At 38.6% G+C, this 21,001-nt stretch overlaps 2 protein-coding genes across 3 annotated transcripts; both read left to right on the forward strand.

The window, feature by feature from the left end:
• The first annotated feature begins 1,336 nt into the window (after positions 1–1,336).
• Positions 1,337–15,177, forward strand: qrich1 (glutamine-rich 1). Its single transcript, XM_084101147.1, has 12 exons — positions 1,337–1,537; positions 2,760–3,036; positions 3,126–3,206; positions 6,566–6,691; positions 6,772–7,491; positions 7,655–7,814; positions 12,971–13,125; positions 13,230–13,344; positions 13,425–13,533; positions 13,610–13,761; positions 14,139–14,229; positions 14,312–15,177. The coding sequence occupies exons 2-12, from the start codon at positions 2,788–2,790 to the stop codon at positions 14,499–14,501; spliced, it is 2,148 nt and encodes a 715-aa protein (XP_083957273.1). The 5' UTR covers positions 1,337–1,537; positions 2,760–2,787; the 3' UTR covers positions 14,502–15,177.
• A 1,024-nt stretch (positions 15,178–16,201) lies between these two features.
• Positions 16,202–20,179, forward strand: LOC311074629 (THAP domain-containing protein 6-like). Of its 2 annotated transcripts, XM_084101353.1 has the most exons (6): positions 16,202–16,393; positions 17,543–17,647; positions 17,996–18,188; positions 18,345–18,434; positions 18,919–19,400; positions 19,574–20,179. In XM_084101353.1, exons 2-5 carry the CDS (start codon positions 17,568–17,570, stop codon positions 19,123–19,125), a joined length of 570 nt encoding a protein of 189 aa, XP_083957479.1. In that variant the 5' UTR covers positions 16,202–16,393; positions 17,543–17,567; the 3' UTR covers positions 19,126–19,400; positions 19,574–20,179. The 2 variants fall into 2 exon arrangements, with proteins under 2 accessions (XP_083957479.1, XP_083957480.1); XM_084101354.1 differs by lacking the exon at positions 16,202–16,393 and having other exon boundaries at positions 16,763–17,647.
• Positions 20,180–21,001: the final 822 nt, after the last annotated feature.

Here is a 21,001-nt window from a genome sequence, read left to right on the forward strand (position 1 = left end):
AACAAACACATGGGGGGAAGCGTCACATTTACTGCCTTTATAATGTATTTCATCATATTAGTGTAGCATAAGTTATCCCAAAATCATAGCAATGGCAGCGTAGTAGGTCTGTATTTTGTTACAGTGAAGCCGTTTAACATAAAGTGCCATACAGAGCGAATGCGCGCACCCGTGCAGGTTGCTGACGAGCTGAACTAGTGTTGCCATGTCCGCTACATTATAAGCGAATGTGGACTGTTAAATATATAGCCTATATATATATATATATATATATATATATTAGAATCATGGACTGTGATTAGAATGATCATATTATTATTATTCATTATAATTATCAGTCACTACCTGGTTAAGCTTTGGTTCTAAAGGTGATGATACACAGGGCAACTTTTTGAGCAATGTTGCTGGGCAATCTTGCCGAGCAATTGTTGCTAGGCCACTTTCCCATTGGAGATGGGCAATACATTTCTATCTGGATAATTTAGATAGGTCGTGGGCCCTGTGTCTCATCTGGTTGCCCATTGACGGCAACATTGCTCAAAAAGTTGCCCTGTGTATCATCACCTTAAGAGTGTTCTAACTATGGGGTGTTTTGGCCACCCATAGCATGATGATAAAGTGACCAACAGTGAATCAGTGTTCAGTGAATGAAATATCCTTACCAAGGCCTACTGTTGACGCAATAATAATTATAAAAATCAATTTAGAAAATGTGAAATTAACTGAGAACCCAGTAGATTAATTGAAAAATCTGTTAATCAAGTATTGAATTATGATGCTGTTGAAAAATAGATCAAAGTCTGAAATTTGTTAGGCTAATCTAAAGATAACCATAAATACAAAATAAATTAAATAAAACATAAATTAAAAATATAATACTTAGTTTAGTTCATAAATAAGTTCTGTATACTCAACATTAATGCTACTACTACTACTAACAACAACAACAACAGCCTCAAGTTTTTGAAGATTGTTAGAAAAAAGGCGTTTTAAAATGCATTTATCAGTCACTTTATTACTTTAGAATTTCTATATAATAATTTTTTACTAAATATTGTATTTTTAAGTTGTCTAAATATTAATGGTTTTATTATTATGCTTTTTGATTATCAAATTGTTCATTCTGTTTTTCTATATAGGCTAAGTGTTACAAATTGAATCGTTTCTCAGTTGATTATTGAGCAGAATACATGGGTTCCCGATCAATGTACTCCTTGATTTTCTTCTTTTTAACACTACAAACTTTTTTTAATTACTTATAAAGAAAATTGCATAAATGAAATTTTCGCGATCTGGCATGATCTGGCAACACTGTGCTCCGCGTTCATGGCATTGTGAATGTGCGTGCGGCAGCAGTGGAGCCGGAAGGGGGAGCTGCGATTCCGTCCCCGCCTTCACGCTACAGGACAGCCCGGGGTCTTGCGCTGTCACAGCAGGCCTACTTCCGTCAGCTCTATCGCAAACATCATTATTAAAAAAATAACATTTACAGCCTTCCAAGCCGTCCAAGCAGCGCGTTTGTGTATTTTTCAATACGGTAGGACATATTTGCAGTCGGCCGCAGCGGGGTTTTAACCGTTTCATTTGTGTGTAGCAGAATAAGCACACGTCACGACATAAATCGCACTTAAATAAAGACAAATGTGTTTGAGTGCAAAAATAACGAGATATAGCAAAGCAAACGGACTTTACATGTGCACGGTCAGATTTAGATGAGCTTTAGTGGGGTTTTTGTTTTTTGAACGGCGTGTTTTGGCGGAAATTGCTTTGGCTTTTATTTAAGGTAGCATGGGATGATTAGCACGCGAGCTCACGCTAGCCATTCAACTGCGCGCGCATTACCGCATTTACCCTGGGAATAACGGCTAGTATCACATAGCAGCATATCATAAATATATTTGATGCCGTAATCCAAGTCCTTGCACGTTTTTTGTAGTTTCGAAGTTTCATTTGACAAAGGGTAGCGAGTTAGCATTGATGCTAGCATATTTTCTAGGCAAAAGCACTGAGTGGTCCAGTATGCGATTGACCATAAACAGAGCTAGTTTACAGTCACATATAATCTTAATTATTGCTCATGTCTTCTGATTCAAAAAAGGTAATATTTGATTGTTAGGAATTTGCTTTGTGATTTGAGGACAACCTCAATGCAACTCATTTATTTTGCTCGAGGGGGTCCAAAGTCCAGCAAGGTTATAGGCTATTTTCATCTGCATGTTTAATACACAGAGCTCTTCATCACTACTAAATCACATGAAACACATTTTATACATGAAACTTCAGTTTATACAGTTATACCTAAAATGCACAAGGATGCATGCAGATTTCATGTTTATGGTTGGATTGGCTGCTGGTGCATTATTCAAAATTAAATTAAATCTACATCATGTGGAGAGATTGTACTGAATACTTCATATGCTAATGTAGAACTAGCAGTGATACAAAATATCTTATTACTGTTTAACATGTTCACTTAAAATGCTTAATATTATTTGCCTGTATTGACTTTTTTTTTTTAAGCTTATAAGCTTTTTTCATGTTTATGTAGGTTGGTTTTGATCTGTGACTAAATTAGTTCATTAATAATCTATAAAAACATAAATGCCAAAATTCATGAATAATTAGGACTGTATTATCCCAAAGAATAATAATGCTTTTAATTTGAAGTGCTTGGAAGATCATGGGAAACATAAATTAGTTTTTTTGTCAAATTTTGACTGGTAGTGTGCCATCATTTAAACCCCTTCCTTGTGTTCCAGGCTCCTGTGCAGGGTGGATTGACCTGTCATGAATGAGCCCATTGAAGGCGGTGCGATCTCGTTCGACGAGTATGTGCGGCAAAAGGCACGCACTATACCTCAGCACCGCATGAAAGAGTTTCTGGAGTCGCTGGCCTCCAAAGGCCCAGAGGTGCTGCAGGAGTTCAGTCAGCAGAGCACCGGCACCACCACCACTATGGTGTACCAGCAGGGTGCCAACTGCATCTACACGGACAGCACAGAGGTGGCAGGGTCATTGTTGGAGCTGGCATGTCCGGTATGAATGGAATCACTTTTCATTGTTGTTTTAGTTGTGATTTTATAAGTTAAAACTAGTAGTCACATTTCTGTTTTATCTTTGCGCAGGTGCAGGTGACGTCTACACAGATCTCCCCCCAGCTGGCTGCAGCTGTGCATCAGGCATCTGAACAGCAGATCCAAGTACAGGTATGACTCTGTCATTCTGTTTTTTTTTGCAATTATACAATGATTACCAGGCAAACTGTGGTTGTTGGACAAAAGTCGGCATGAAACGCAAGTTGCGATAGTCTTTTCTTCCCTATTGTGACGTATATCCGAGTGAAACGGAGCCTTGAACAAGAACAAATGTAGGGTGTGACTTGATTATGTCCATTGAGAATTGATTGGATCATTGTGGTTTGCTATTACTGTGATCTCATGTAAGTGACAGGTTGTTCCACCCTCCTGCCAGAAAACACATCAAAAGAGAAGAGAAAAGAAGTCACTGCAAGAGGAAGTGGAAGTTATTTTGATTAAAAAAATCACGAGGGCACAGGAATTTTGAAAAAAATAAAATAACAACAATGTGCATGGATAAAGCATTTATAATAAATACTGTAATATTACATTAAAAAAAAGAGACAGTTCACCTAAAAATGAAAATTCTGTCATTTACTTACCATCATGTCGTTCCAAACCAGTATGACTTTTCTTGTTAGGAACACATAATAAGATGTTTTGAAGAATGCTGGTTACCAAACAGTTTTGGTGAGAGTTGACATTGAATGTTTGAATGAAAGAACACAGACATTTCTTAAAATATCTTCTGTTGTGTTTCACAGAAGACAGTCATACAGGTTTAAAACAATGAGTAAATGCTGACTGGATTTTCACTTTTGGATGAACTATGAAGAAGTGCATGTTATAAGTTTCCTGCAGGGCATTTTTTCCCCTCTGAGTGTAATTTTTATTTATTTATTTTGTTACAGTGTAGATCATGAGTTTCAGGCATGACGGACGGTGCTCCCAATCATGCTGATTATCCTTCCTTTGTTGATAGAATGTCTGCTTTGTGTTGTGCAATTTAGAAATTTGAATGTATTTTTTTTTTACCACAGAAAAAATCATTAACTGATTTGGATCAGATTTTTCTGTCCTGGGACTGTAACATTTTAATTGCCCTTATAGTTGCTTTGGAGCTGCTTGCATTTTAAGGATAATGTTATAATTTGTGGACATCTCAAGTGCAGTGTGAACTTAGCACCTTTTACAGAAAGATGTTGGCCATGTATTGTTCTAGAAGTAAAGAAATAACATTTAAAGGGGTCATGAATTGAGAAGTCAAATTTTGTACTATGAAAATATCCTGTAAGTTTCAGAACTCAAAACTTCCTTGTTAGTCCAAAAACAGCTTTTATTGAAATTAAGCTCAATGTATTGTCTCAGAATATTTACTTTATATTCCTCAAAAAAAAAAACAATCCAGAAAAACTTGTAAAGAAACCCCCCCCCCCCATATACACTACTGGTCAAAAGTTTTAGATCGGTAAGATTTTTAATGTTTTTAAAAGAAGTCTCTTCTGCTCACCAAGGCTGTATTTATTTGATTAAAAATACAAACAAAAACAGTAATATTGTGAAATATTATTATAATGTAAATTAGCTGTTTTCTATGTGAATATATAGTAAAGTGTAATTTATTCCTGTGATCAAAGCTGAATTTTCAGCATCATTACTCCAGTCTTCAGTGTCACATGATCCTTCAGAAATCACTCTAATATGATGATTTGATGCTCAAGAAACATTTATGATTATTATCAGTGTTGAAAACAGTTTTTTACATTTTTATTTCATGATGCTTTGATGTATATAAAGTTCAAAAGAACAGCATTTATCTGAAATCTAAAGCTTTTGTAACATTAAACTCTACCGTTGAAAGTTTGGGGTCAGTAAGAATTTTAATTTAATTTTTTGGGGAAAGAAATAAAATAAATCAATACTTTTATTCATCAAGGATGAGTTAAAGGTCCCGTTCTTCGTGATCCCATGTTTCAAACTTTAGTTAGTGTGTAATGTTGCTGTTAGAGTATAAATAATATCTGTAAAATTATAAAGCTCAAAGTTCAATGCCAAGCGAGATATTTTATTTAACTGAAGTCGTCTACATCGAACGGCCCGTTTGGACTACATCCCTCTACTTCCTTCTTTAATGACGTCAGTAGAACAGTTTTTTGACTGACCTCCGCCCACAGGAATGCTCCCTCAGCTCTACCGAAATTCGTTTATGTACTTGCGCACTTCTTATAACTTACTGTGTTTACTCAGCTCTTACGGTGATTTTCTGAAGTAAAACTGACGCTTCATCTTTTGTGTTATGTACAATAAACTTTATTAAACTCATCAGTATATGTTTGATCATCATTCGGACCTGGTCAGAAACAGCAGACTTGTAGGCTATTAATAAATAATGGATACATACAAGCAGATGACAAATACGTTATAATAACCGTAATTAAACTACTAAACTATACCTGTTTCATCTCTATACAGCACTCTGACTCTGTAGGCATTATTGTCCAACTCGAAATGAACACCATTACTGAGATTTTCTGATATTATCATCATTCCGTGAGATGAAATTGTCCTGAGAGACTGAGCGTGAGCTCATGAAGCTCCGCCCCCTGGGTCGTCCAGCAGCAGCTCATTTGCATTTAAAGGGCACACACTAAAACAGCGCGTTTTTCTGAGCCCCAAAAAATGACGATTTAAACATGCTGTAAAAAATGATCTGTTGGGTATTTTGAGCTGAAACTTCACATACACACTCTGGGGACATCAGAGACTTATTTTACATCTTGTGAAAAGGGGCATAATACGGGACCTTTAAACTGATCAAAAGTGACAGTAAAGACATTTATAATGTTAGAAAATATTCTATTTTAAATAAATGCTGTTCTTTTGAACTTTCTATTCATCAAAGAATTTTGAAAAAAAATGTGTACACAACTGTTTTCAACATTGATAATAATAATGAATGTTTGAATGTCATATTAATCAAATCATCATATTAGAATGATTTCTGAAGGATCATGTGACACTGAAGACTGGAGTAATGATGCTGAAAATTCAGCTTTGATCACAGGAATAAATTACACTTTAAAATATATTGAAATAGAAAACAGTCATTTTAAATTGTCATAATATTTCACAATAATACTTAAAAAAATAAAAAAATAATTATCAAATAAATGCAGCCTTGGTGAGCAGAAGAGACTTCTTTTAAAAACATAAAAAATCCTATCTAAAACTTTTGACCGGTAGTGTATATATACATGTTATATATATATATATAACTGTTTTAAACATTGATAAGAATTTTTTTTTGAACATTAAATTTTTTTGTTCATTAAAAATATATATTTTTTCTTTAACAAAGAGTAAAAATACACACCAACATTTTTCCGAAAACACAATGACATGCACTGCAAACCACCTTACTCCAGGCCAGCGGGCCATCCTTCTTGTTGTTCCCTGCTGTAAATGCCTCTCCATCTCCCCATTGGCAGGTGCAGATCCAGGGTGAGCAGGGTCAGGTGCTTCAGGTGGCGTCTCCCACCCATCAGCAGCTACAAGGAATTACCACAACACAGCTGGTACAACAGGGCGAACTTACAGAGGAACAACACCAACAGGTAATGCACACCAAAACATGATCACCTTCTACAGTTTATGCATTTTAGATTCATATTTGTAACGTGGGTGTGTTTCTCAGATCCAGGCCCAGCTGGTGGCAGCGGTTGCCGGAGGCCAGCAGATTCAGATTCAGACTGTGGAGGCTCTGTCCCCCCCTCAGCAGCAGGGCTCCCCCAGGGAGATAGAGAGACGACCTGGAGTCTCACCTGCTGTCCTCCAGCCTGCGAAGAAACGCAAGGTGGACGTTCCGACAGTTGTGTCCTACTCGCTTCCTCAAGGGCAGCAGCTGGCTACTGTACTGGCCATCCCACAGGGCCAACAGCAGGGCTACTTGTCACTTCGACCAGACCTGCTGACCGTTGATAGCACTCATCTCTACAGTGCCACCGGTACCATCACAGGCCCAGCCGGTGAGACCTGGACCATACCTGTGTACTCGAGCCCACAGCAGCAAGGCGTGGCCCACATTGCCATACCTCAGGAGGCCTACAGCACCGTGCAGGTACAGGCCTCGCATACCGATAAAGACAAAGACAAGATGATAATTGGTGCGTCTCAGGCTGGCGGAGCAGTGGCCGTTCCAGTGTCCACTGGCTCAGGATTGACCACTCAGGAGGAAGTTGTACATTCGCTGTTCCCAGCACAGTTTATGAATGGAAACATTCACATCCCTGTAGCAGTGCAGACTGTAGGGGGCGCTTACTCTGGGACGACGCAGGCCCTTCATATATGGGATCCGCAGCAACAGCATCAGCACATACAAGATGGGGAGGCTCAGGAACAACAGCTCCACCTACAGGTGAACACATTCTAGGAGGAATCCTGCATGCTTAAGTATTCATAGCTCTCAGGCCATCTCAAGTATTTTTGCAGGTTTTAGTGGTGCATTTAACCATAGTGAAAAATGCGCATAACTTCTTTGGCAAAGTAATGTGTCAATGATGATGTTCTATGTTTATCAGGCGCAGACAGAGGCGGAGCCACAAGTGGAACCTCCTCCTGAGCTGATCCTTCCCAACACGCTGAAGCCTGAGGAAGGACTGGAGGTGTGGAGGCTTTGGGTTCAGCGCAAAAATGCTGAGCTGGACAAGAATGAACAAAATAAGCTGGCACCGATTGGACGTGAGTTTACGTTTCTGTCTCGTGTGCGATTTCTCTTTTTATATACCACCGCTCAATATAGGGTTATCACTATACTAAAATTTCAGTAGTTGATAGCAATACGAGTGAAATTTCATGACAAAATAAAGCAATAGCCTTCAAGAATTTATCAATAATGTGTACACATGCACCTGGAAGTATTCAAAAGCAGCTACCAATCTGCACTATTTATTTATATATATATTTATTTGTTTGTTTGTCAGTTTTAGTATAGTGTATGCACTGACATCACTTTCCCGCCGGAACACGCCCCTTCAGGTGGACTGAGTGGCAAAAGAGCCATGACTGGATTTAATAGGGGAAACAGCGAAAACGCTAGTAAAACAAACAATTATCAGTTTAAATTAAAAGTTGGACTCGTTATAGTGTTCCTTACAATTTACCAAAGATCCAGTGATCCATGGATATTGACATGCAGCCAGGAATCATGTTTCCTGACTTTTATATGTGCCTGATTTCGACACGGGGGAAATACATAAAGCAAATTGGTCTGTAAACGCTTTATATAAATACATTATATGTAGGTCTAAATCTGGGTGATCATTTGTTAGGGCTGCACAATTAATCGCAATGAAACCACACGCGATTTGGCAAAGGCTGCGATTTATTTTATGTACAGCTTGTCAGTGCAGCACGGCTGATCGGTAGTAAATGCTGCTCCATCTGAACGCCAGAGGGCGCTCTCGTACAGACACGCCAAATATGCCCCGTGCACATAGCCTGGCAAGCCAGACCTACATCAAGATGTTAGGTCTGGTAACTCACCATAGACACGGCTCAATCCGAAGGGCGGGATAAACGGCTGTCTTTCAAATTTCCTCTGCACGCAATAGGACAGCGCTTCAACCAACCAGAGCGTTTTCCCACCAGCGGAGCTAACGTTAGTTGATGATAGATTCAACTTTTGCCATATCTGGCCGGCAAAACTACGAACACATCTTCCTTTTTTAAGAATGACTTAAGTGATGTTCTTTGTTCTTTTCTCAAAGAAAAACTTAACTCCCAAGTCCTCCAGAGTCGCGGCCAAACCCGATTCGAAAGACTGTTCGCCAGCAACAGCAGCCATTCTTTGTTTTCAAGTAGCAGGAACCGTCGCAACTCTGTCGTCATTATGTTAAGCCCGCCCCGCCTGCTCTATACACGATGTGATTGGCCTGACCTAATTTTGGTTTTTCCAGCTCGAAAGTCAATGGAGAGTTGCTAGACTACCCTGGCTGCAAAATAAATTTTGCTGCCGCTAGGGTGCGTCTAGATTTCTAAGCTACCGTGCACACATCGTTCTAGGAAATCCCTATTGGGCATCATCGCTGTAGCTGAATAAACAGAAGATTGAAACGTTTTGATTGATTAATTAAACATGACTAATAAACTCACAACTGCCTTATTCTGTGAAAGAAGCCACATTATCTCACAGAAGGATGCTCAACTGTCGTTATGAAGTGAGTTTGGAATAGAAGCATGTTATTAAATGTTGTCTTTTGTTGGACAAGAGGTTCATAAATGCTTCTCATGTTTGGAAAGATGTTTGACCCGTGTTGGTCTTTAAAATGCACATATGGATTAGGGTTGTGCCGATAGACGATAGTATCGTGTATCGACGATAGTCAGAGATATCGCTGCTGGCAGATGCCTTTGACGATATCAATACGATAATTAGCTCGTTTTCCCATTAATGTATTAAATCATTATTATTATTATTATTATGAAGCTAGTATTGTTATTAAATTATTTATGAACTACAATTAATTTGCCTTGCCTAAATTCATAACGACATCACCACATAACCACACTTGCGACATCACCGACGCGCGTATGAGATCCATTCACAAATTGTCAAGAGTGCTTGTTTTAACAGATGCATCATTCTTATACAGAGCCAAGATGAAGACGGCATCGTTGTTCGTCAGTATTTTGTTTCCATAGCACATTAACAAAACATTGAATGACACTAATAACACTAAAAACAATACAATTACAAAATATTAATGATAATATCTCTAAAATTATACAGGCCTAATAACAGTCTTTAGTTCACGAACGCAGCACAACTCTGCCGTCTGTGAAAATCAAAAGCAACTTCAAACACTTGTTTAACAAGTAATATTCTTCTTATTGTTTCACTGTCAATAATGTAAGTCCACAAGAGAAATATTAAGCCAGTAAATTAAGATAGTTGCTATACCGTTATATCCATCGTCGTCTCTGAGAGAACGCGCCGTTAATGCAGTGAAAGCTCAGTCCGTTTCTGATTTCACTTTCAGGGAATGAGCGCGTTTACGTGCACGTTATTAACTCGATTATGCTGAATAAACTGACAATGCATGTCATGTAAACACATTAACCCATTTTCCTTTATCGGAGTCAAGTCATAAGTTTAAGTATAAACCGATCGACTTTTAGATTTTTGCCTTTGATTTCTCCCGGCATTTAAAACGCATTAACCCGCGTTCAGGGGCCGGTTTCACAAAGCTATTTTAGACCGGTCTATAGTGTTAGACAAGTCTAAAATTTGCTCATAGACTAGTCTAATGCAAGTTAGACTGTTTCACAAAAATAAAGACTGACATAATTTAGACCAAAAAATTAGACACCTTACCCCCAGGCTAACTTAGGTCTAAGACTCTGTTACCTTGGCAACCAGCAGTAACAACCAGTTACATTACAAACTGCCAAAAGAAAAGGGAAAATGGCTCATAATTTAAACATTTCTTCTTGTTACTACATTCCCAAGTAAAATGTCCTTGTAACTGTAGGGCCGTTACATAGTCAACGCGAGCAACGATCGACGCGCTCCCTTTCAAACAGTAGACGCAAGCGTCACGGGCGATGCGTGAAATGCAATACACTACTCACGCAACAGGGGGTAACTTAGTAGAGTCATATGGAGTCATAGCTCTGAACGCCCGTCTATTTCGCTTCAAACGCTCGCTTTATACGCGCGTCCTATTCGCCTTGGACGCGCGAATGGATTCAAAATGTTCAAGCGTCGAACTAGACGCGATAGACGCGAATTTGACGCTGTATTCGCGTTTGGTGTGAATGCTGCATAATAACAGGCTGCGATGTCAAGATTGCAATGCTGATGTGTGTGTGTGTCAGAGAGAGAGAGGCACGGGCGCGATCGAACAGTGGAAACATAAAAACATACGCCGTCATTTATACTCCTCCAACAAACACATATTTTCCACTGGGGTAAACTGCACTGAGCGGTTGAATGCGCTTACTCGATCCGCCATGTTTTTTGTTTTGAAAAGTGTCTTATTTTACCCAGAATGCATTGCAGTGTAGTCCTACTTAAGATAGTCAGAGTCTTAAGTGCTTTGTGCAACGGTCTGATTTAGATGTTTATCTGAAGTCTGACTATCTACTATATCTAAGCCATAGTCAAAGTCTATCTTTGTGAAACCGGCCCCTGGGCTTATTGAAGTGCGATATGTGAAGTGCATACAGACAGAGAGAGCACTGGTAGGAGGACATGCATCACAAACTCCGACTCTTTCTTGACCTAAGAAATAATTAAAACGTGTTCCCATCTCGTGCAGAAGTGCACTCAAAATGCTGCATCTGTAACGGCATGAGAGGATAATGTGTGTCCGTAAATTTCCCACTGACATGTTGAAATACTCTGAGTCAGATACAAGAATGATTAAGATCTTTTTTTACCTCACTATACCGGGAAATAACCTGATTTAGCCTATTAATAAACACTCCACCTTTGCTAGCAAAATAGAAAACAATTCTCATATATAAAACGAACTAATAAAACAAGCAAATTAACGAGTAAATAAGCAAGTTAATAATCAAATAAGTAAGCCCCGCCCCCCTCACGATAATATCGTGTATCGCCGATCTCACAGGCTGATGATAGGACGATATAAAAATGGAACATATCGCCCAACACTAATATGGATCAGCGTTTACAGAGCCGTACATCAATGACAAGCTACGTATAAAAAAATAATCGCAGCCTTTGCAATTTCAAAATCGCGATAAGCTAAATCGGTTTTAGTGCGATTTACATGGAAATTGCGATTAATCGTGCAGCCCTAACTTGTATCAATGTTATATTTATCGCCCAGCTTTAAAACGTGTATAGTTTTTGTCAGTGTTTATTTAAATATTAAATAAATACATGTTAAATATTTAATTATATGAAGTTGTCCATACAATATATAACAATACAATATAAAGGGTATGATTTTACCCCTAAATTTATTCAAAATGATAGTCTCAAAACGGCAGTCTGTAAAAATATACCTCAGATTGCTTGTCAAATCTATTTGTACAGTCAATCACAAAGCTCTTTCCTGTTTTAGATATCTTTTTGCCACTCAGTGGGCGTAACCGCAGTCACTCCGGCCGACGGTGACATAATGTGCATATACCCTCTATTAGTAGTTCTTTCTTATTGATGTGTTTTAATTCTGTATGGTCACTAGAGTGTTTACGCATCCGTTTAAAATGTATTACATTTTTTTATAGTATATGTTTTATAGTCACTATTCAATATCTTAAATATCTTGAAAAGTATAGAAAAAGTAAACTTGTAAAAAATGTTGTTTGCTGTTTTCATGTATAAGCATGAATAGTGTAATTCATGAATTTAATCCAGCTAAGAACTGTAACTAGAAAACATGAAGAGAAATTAATTACTTTTATTCTGCAAAGATGCAATAAATTGACCAAAGGTGACAGTAAAGACATTTATAATGTTACAAAAGATTTCAAATAAATGCTGTTATTTTTCTTTTGTTCTTTCTAGTCATCAAAGTTTCCTGAAAAAAAAATGTGACTAAAATATAAAGCAGCACAATTTTCAACATTGATAATAAAAATCAAACATTGAGTGCCAAATTAATAAATAACTAAAATCTAATTTTAAAATGTAATATTTCACAAGATAAGAATCTTTTCAACAACAACAACAAAAAAATCTTAGTGACCCCAAACTTTTGAACAGTAGTGCATATAAAATATTTTTTTTGTTGCAAAATTGCTTTACATTTTTTTCATATCTATTCAAGTCTTAAATTTCATTCCCTTAAACATGTCCATGGCCAGAACTAAACTATTTTTGTCAAGCCTCTAGTGATGTTTATTAATATCTGTCTCTGCAGGTCGACAGCCACTGCGCTTCCAGGACGATCTTGTCTCAAGTTCAGTGGGCGAGTTGAACTTGGCTCTGTCTCTGATGACCCAAGAGTCTCGTGGGCTGGAGGGGGAGCCGTTTGAGCCTGATTCACTATACTATGTATTTTTATGTATACAGAAAGTATGTCGTATATCTCCTTATGTAATGCCTTCTTTTTGTTTCTACTGATTCCTTTTGGATCTTTAGTTTTAATAAGCTGATTTCCTTTTCTTGTTTACGTTTAGTACATGTTTGAGAACGGTAGGGTAGATGACATCTTCTCTGATCAGTACTACAGCCGGTTTTGTCAGTGTTTACACAAAATTCTCGAGGAGTGGAGGCCCAGTGTTCACCCTCTTGGTAAGAAGTATGTGTGTGATTTGAAATCATCTGCTTTGGAGTCTTGTGGAGTGTATGCTAATTTTCGTTGTATTTGCCAGGCTATATTATCCCAAGTCATGTGACAGAGGAGATGCTGTGGGAGTGTAAGCAGCTGGGAGCTCATTCTCCATCCACTCTCCTTACTACACTGATGTACTTCAACACCAAGTGTGTCTCCTTCCATTCTCAATTCTTTAAGCATGCTGGCAGTGAGTGTTCAGGGCTAAATGTTGTCTCTGCACAGGTACTTCCACTTGACCACAGTGGAGCAGCATTTGAAAGTGGCCTTCTCCAAAGTGCTCAGACACACCAAGAAGAACCCCACCAACCCTAAAGACAAGAGCACCAGCATCCGCTACCTGAAAGGAGTCGGGCCCCATCATGTTGGACAGAAAGGTTAGCCATTATATTAGGCTGGATGTTGTCACATGTTACAAGATAAATATTTTAAACTTACAATTCTCCAAATCTCCTTTGCTCAACAAGGCTGCATTTATTTGTATTGAAATATTACGATTTAAAATAGTTTTCTATTTTAATATATGTTAAATTGTAATTTATTACTTTTTCAGTGTCACATTATCCTTCAGAAATCAGATATCGCTGATGCCTTTGACGAGATGATAATGCCTATAATATAATTGAAAATATTGGTTAGAAATACTTTTGTTTGTATGATGGGTAATTTTACCGTGAACAACTGGATAGGAAGTCATTAAATTCATTGGTCAAAAGCTGTGGAAAGTTATGAATCTCATCTTTTTTTGTTCTAGTGACAGATGACATGTACGCAGAACAGGCTGAGGACCCAGAGAACCCGCTGCGTTGTCCTATCAAGCTCTATGACTTTTATCTCTTCAAATGGTGAGCCACTGATTTGATCAAATACGTATAATATAACTTTCCTTTTCTGCCTCTCCCTGATTTTTCTGTTGTCTGTCATCAGCCCTCAGACTGCCAAGGGTCGTAATGACACGTATTACCTGACACCAGAGCCGGTTGTGGCACCAAACAGCCCTATATGGTACTCCACTCAGCCAATCACGAGCGAGCAACTGGAACACATGCTAACACGCATCATGATGGTGCGGGAAATCCAGGAGATAATCTCCATTGCGCAGGCCAATGTACACTGAGAGAAGATGAGGGCAAATAAAAAGAAATCAAGATGGAATGAGAGAAACCAGCTTTCTCCAGCGCTCCATCCTGCCATCATCCTCTCCTTTCTCAAAGAGACTGAATCACGTTGCCTCTGCAGCCTCTCCTTATATTCATTCATGATTAAAAGGAAAGGGAGAGGTTCAAGAGGGGTTTCAATGAACTGGACATGCGTACGGGCCTTTTTTTTTGTTTTAGATACAGGAACCTATTTCTGTTTGTTCGCCTGATGACCATTGAAACGTATTTGCCCAGATCCCTTGATGTGTGCATTTTCTCTTTCTGCCATGTATGTTACGCTCCATACCTCTTCCCACTATCCTCTCTCTGTTTATTTTCTGAACTGTAAGGATCTGGTGGCTAGACTGAGGTCATTTTTGGCAGTGGTCTGGAATATACCATGTGATTGTCAGGAATTTACATTTAAAAACATGGCCTCATCAACCTGTAACACAACCCCCGCTCACCCTCAGGAGCTTGCAGTAGCAGAGTTCACGTACCTGAGGAGTGTATTATACATGAAGACTTTTTGGTTCTGTTTTTATTTTTTTTATATATATACATGCATCTATGGTAACCTGATATGTATTGATATTATAGTGGTGCTGGAGAATTGAAGCCTGTCTTTTCAAACATGCTTTTTTGTACAGTGAATTACCTGTATGTGTCGTCTTTGACCCATTCGGTCACACAAACACACATTTCTACACTAGTTCACAAAACTATAATATATTTTTTAAACAGTGGTTCTCAACCAGCGGGCTTCAGTTAAACTGCAGTTACGTTTTTTTGTTGCTTTTTTCTAGATCTGGAAAATGTAATAACATTTTATAATTTTGATACATTTTATGAATATACATTTGTCTATTTATGCCACGCTCTAAAACATTTTATTGTGTAGAAATTGTCCTCAATCTTCTTGTGAAAAATCAAAAACAACTGGAAAAGTCCTGTGGCCTTCAAATATTGTGGTGGAGAATGGGAGTCAAAAAGGTTGAGAACCAATGTTTTAGATGCTACATATGAATTCATGCATCTCATCAATACAATGAACATTAATGAAAATTGGATAGTCAAAATTTGCTTAAGATTACATTTAACAGTATTTTTGTCAGCATGAGACGACAGTGAAGGTGATATAAATGTAATTAAATTTACAATATTGACTAATACGGAGTAATTAATCTAATATTGGCAGATGATACATATAGAGATAGACCTCTAGTTTGTGAAGTCATTATTTACTCAAGTCTTACAGGTTGGGCAAAGATGATGTAATTTTTCTCCGTAAAACATTTTCAATGAATAATACCTAGAATATCGACAGCTGGCGGTAGATCCTTTTCCTATTTAGCACCAAAACTTTGGAACAGTCTTCCTAACATTGTCCGGGAAGCAGACACACTCTTGTCAGTTCAAAGCTAGACTAAAAACATCTCTTTGACCTAGCATACACATAACACGTTATAGACTTATATAATTCCATGTTAAGGCCTATTTATACTTCTGCGTCGAACTGCCGCCGTAGCTACGTCGTAGGCTGTGTGTAGCGCGCGTACCCTACGGCGTACCATGACGTGCACCTCTCCAAAAATGTAACAACGCGTCAATTCTACGCGGACGCAAGCGCTGTGATTGGTCTGCCAGAACCCCTCCCTCGGGGTTTCACATGCTCCCTAGGTGCGCGTCAACGCGGACAACGACGCAGAAGTATAAATTAAAACCAACACGTTGCCTGCAGCCTACGGCGTATAGGCTCCGGCGTAGGTCCGACGCAGAAGTATAATGAGGGCTTTAAGGCGGAGTCTCTTCCGGCGGCCATCTTGCCACAGGGAAGCTTTCTAGCGAGCTCTGTGGTATCTGAAGTAAGGTGAGTGATTCTTATCTCGCTGAAATCTTGACGGATTTACAAACGGGTTGGTTTCTTACAAACGTGGCTATAATTCTGAATGCTGGAACATGTTGAAATTGCAGATTTTCTTTTCGAAAAACGACTTAATCGTGCAGCATAGTTGTGAATCACGGCTACTTGCGCAAGTTATCAAGGCAGATATCACAATCGAGCTGTTCGATTATAAAGGTTTTACTGACACCATTAACGATTTTATGACAACTAATCTTTTGTCTAAATTACAATATTTGTGGATGTGGTTGTAGTTAGTTGCTGGCTAATAACAATAAGCTTTGAGTGAGACCTATAGACCTTATGCGCCAGAGAAACGAGGGCGCCGCCATCTTTAGAATATTGTCTTTTTACTTCCGTTTTGCAGTCGCTCTGTATATTTCTATGGCATTGCTGTCCAGGAGTAATTAGCTTTTGAAGTGGATTTACTTAATGTAAAGTTAACGAAAGTTATCATGAGGACTGTAATGTTTAAAGCAGATGACTAAACAAATGTCAGTCGACCGGGAAGATTTTAAAACGAGCCGTTCATTAATAAACGCAAAATCGCTGTGAAAATACAGACCAGAAGTCAAAAGAAAGACAACGAGCGCAGCGCTGAAAAGGGGCGGGGCTACATAACCCCACTGGACCTCTAGTTGAAAAATCGTCAATGCAAGTGAATGTGAGAAAATAATTATTTTCTGGTCCCATTTGAATTTTGCCATGAATGTGAACACATGTTGTCTGTGACGTCACATAGGCGACATGTAGTCTTTCTCGTTATGTCTTTTCCACAACTTCTAGCCAAAGAATCATACAATATATTGTCAAACTCGTAACATGAAAAATGATATAAAAAATTCACAGACAACATATGTTCACATTCATGGCACAATTCAAACGGGACCAGAAAATAATTATTTTCTCACATTCACTTGCATTGACGATTTTTCAACTAGAGGTCCAGTGGGGTTTTACGGATGGGCGGGACTTACCAGCTCTTATAGTTTCTGCTACCCAGCTATTTTACATCAGTGGGAGAGGCAGAATATTTCTTTCTTTTCAATATAACTTAAGTTGCACATGATTTTCAATCAGGTTGGTTTGTTAAAAACATCTTGCATTATGATACAGGAAATTGCTGGCTTTATAAGAGAAGATGCCAGACTATTGTGCAGCCTACGGATGCTCCAATGTACGTAGTCTCAAAACGAAAGCCCGTGGGATCACCTTTCACCTGTAAGATATGACAATATTGTGATTATATTTGGGATAATCGTTAGTTACTTAGTGGGTGTATGTACAATACAGGTCCTGTTACACAGGAAAAGAGGGGCTATGACATAATAGTTTTGTTTTTGACCCAAAGCTTTTTAAAGTTTGTTTACACAGTCGCTCAATGTTTCTTTTGCAAACCTTTTTATAACTTGTTTAGTGTGGTTGTCTTATTCTAAAGTACATACATGCACACATACAAGACTACATACAATTACCCTAAACGTATGATAATTTAGGTGTGTATTTTTGTCCTTACCCTTAATGTTGAAAGAAGGAAAAAAGGGTTGGAAATGTTTCTCTTGTTTTAAGGTTTCCCAAAACTGAAAAGATAAGGAGGCAGTGGGAACTTGCCCTGAGAAGGGATGGATTTGTTGCCTCTGACAGGACACTGCTTTGCAGTGAGCACTTCAGGAGTGAGGACTTTGACAGAACGGGGCAGACTGTCCGGCTTAAAGATGGTGTTGTGCCAAGCATTTTCAACTTTCCAGCTCATCTTCAAAGGGTATGTGTATCATTGACCAACAATAATTCAAGGTGTATAAGATTGATATATCAATATGTGATTAAATGTCACTTTAGTTTTTTTTCTGTGAGTTATATAATGTGTAGTTTATTACAACACATGTTAGACACTCAAAACTTCTTTACTTTATTTCAGCTGGTAGCAAAAAGAAGCACAACCACCTCTAGAAAAGCGGAAGACAACCTGCCATTGGACTTGTCTCAGGGTGTACGTCAACCTGATGTTGTGAGTGTTTGCATGTGGAATGTCAAACAAATGAGACCATCATATGGCTTGTTACAAACAAATGAGAGTCATGTGGCTTGTTATATTAAATCCTTTATCTTTAAAGATATATGGTGTTAGTAGTCTAAGAGCCCAATATTATTTGAGGTGGTAGTTCTCAAAAGTTTGAGAACTACTGGCTATCTCACTTGCTCCGTCGCTTATACACTTAAATGAATAAACGTGTGAACATTGAAACTTAAACCAGGGGTAGGCAACCTTTACAATCAAAAGAGCCATTTTTGTCCAGAGCCACAAAACATATTTTTGCCTTATAAGTGGACAAGCCTATACAATTTCTTAAATGTTTTCTGTTGGAGAATTGGAGAACCTAAACATGTATTTAGGCTCACAGAATCTAAAAGTGAAGATTGAATTGTTAAAAAAGTAACTTATTAATTTCCATATATAATTTATATATTTGTATATTTTGGCAAAACAACAGGGAGCCGCTGGAGAGAGGAGTTTGAGCTGCAAGCAGCAGGCCACTGACCACTTGTATTCATTGCCTGCTTGCCCTAAGGCTGTAAAGGCCAAACTTGAAGAAGCCTCAGCGAGAGTGAGGAAACTGCAGCGGGAGAAGAGTAATGCCTTGAGGAGAGAAAAGAGGGCCAAGATGAACGTGCGGGCTCTTCTAGAAGAACAACCCTAATGCCAGCCATTTCAAGTACATTTTTAGGAAGCTGATGGCTCGGTGTGGGGTTGTTAAACCATGCAGAGGCAATGTGACGGCACAGGATGACACAGAGTGCCTACCAGCTGTCATCGACACCTCTACAAGCCTGTCAGCTGTAGATATGTCCTCTGCAGCAGGAGGAGAAGATCTTCCATCCCCGTTTGCTGACATTCCTGCCCTAGTACATGACCACAGCTACCTTCCCGTCCGCTTCGATGGTCTTGTGGACAACGCTCTCGTGTACATTTCAGGTAAAGGCTAACTGAAAGTCGGTTTTCCCTATAACCGAAAGTGCCAATAGTCAAAATCTGGGGAAAAACAATCTCACGATAGTCCAAAAAGAGAAGTGTTCCCTTAATTTCCCCATGCTTATTACTGATTATTGTTATAAGTTATGATATTACTATATTAACTCAAATTTCAGGATTTGTTGTGCGACGGGCTCTGAAGAAGCTGTCCTGTGATGTCTGCCGTGCCAGCCTGGTGACAGATGCTGCATCTGCCATCAAGGACCAGAGCTACCACTTTAAAAAACAATGGAGGTCTGGTGATTCCATCAGAGGGAACCGTGAGGGTCGTCAGGGCAGCAGAGTGGGTCATTCGGCAGGCATCAGGAAGTACCAGACGATCACAGCCCATCAAACTGCTTGAGGTTGTTTACATTGTCCGAAAAAGGATCGGTTCAGAGGATGTGTTTGTGTTAGGGGAGCACATTGGCGAGACGCAGTATGGGATAGACAGCCACCACCATATGCTGTTAAAATTAATTGTGTCCCTGTTTTTTAAGTTAAGGCTGCACCACATCGCCAGAATTACAAACCTCAGCTTACAGAGCAACAACATGCGACAGAAGCTTAATAAAACTGTCCTTTTCAAAGGGCATTAGCCCAAGTTGTTTTTTCTGTCCTCTTTTACTTCAACAGTAGTGTAGTTCTCTCTACAGCAGAGAACTCTCTTTTTGGATATTTGTAAAGGGGAATCATGTACCTATTTTTTTTTGTGCAAATAAATGACACGTATAATAGTTTACAAATAGAGACTTTTGTGTAATTATTCCATATTTTGTATATTCTATATTCTATATCAGAACCCCTGACATACAATCTAAATAGTCTACAAGTAACATGAGTGTTACCTTTCATTTGATTTCATTTCATTATGATTCTACACGAAGAGGTTGCCACACAGTAAGCCTTTTATTGTCAGTATGCATTTTGGGTAACCAAAAGTCCTATATGGGGAGTCTCCATAGGGCATTTTACAATACGCATGACCATACCTTGGCAAATAATGGTCTAAAGCAGGGTTCACCAATCTCGGTCCTGGAGGGCCGCTGTCCTGCAGAGTTTAGCTCCAACCCAAATTAAACACACCTGAACCAGCTAATCAAGGTCTCACTAGGCATACTAGAAACTTTCAAACAGGTGTGTTGGAGCTGGTTGGAGCTAAACTCTGCAGGGACAGCGGCCCTCCAGGACCGAGATTGGTGAACCCTGGTCTAAAGTACTCATTTTCATTCTATATTGATCTGCTTTTGCACACAGCTTCACAAGACCTGGTGCTAGGGCTCAGTTGTGTTTCTAAAATCATATCAATTGACCTAGAGGGCTGAAATATGGTCAGTTCAGAGATGTTTGTTATCCGGCAGAAAGCAAAAACATGTAATAATTCAAATTATTTTATTATAATAGTAATATTCATATTACAAAAGTGTGTGTATATATATGTATATGTATGTATGTATGTATGTGTATATATATATATATATATACATACAGACCCTTTCCAAAAAATTAGAATATCATGGAAAAGTTTATTTATTTCCATAATTCCATTCAAAACGTTAAACTTC

Source organism: Abramis brama (genome assembly GCF_963993115.1).
Source record: "Abramis brama genome assembly, chromosome: 23".
Classification (NCBI taxonomy): domain Eukaryota; kingdom Metazoa; phylum Chordata; class Actinopteri; order Cypriniformes; family Leuciscidae; genus Abramis; species Abramis brama.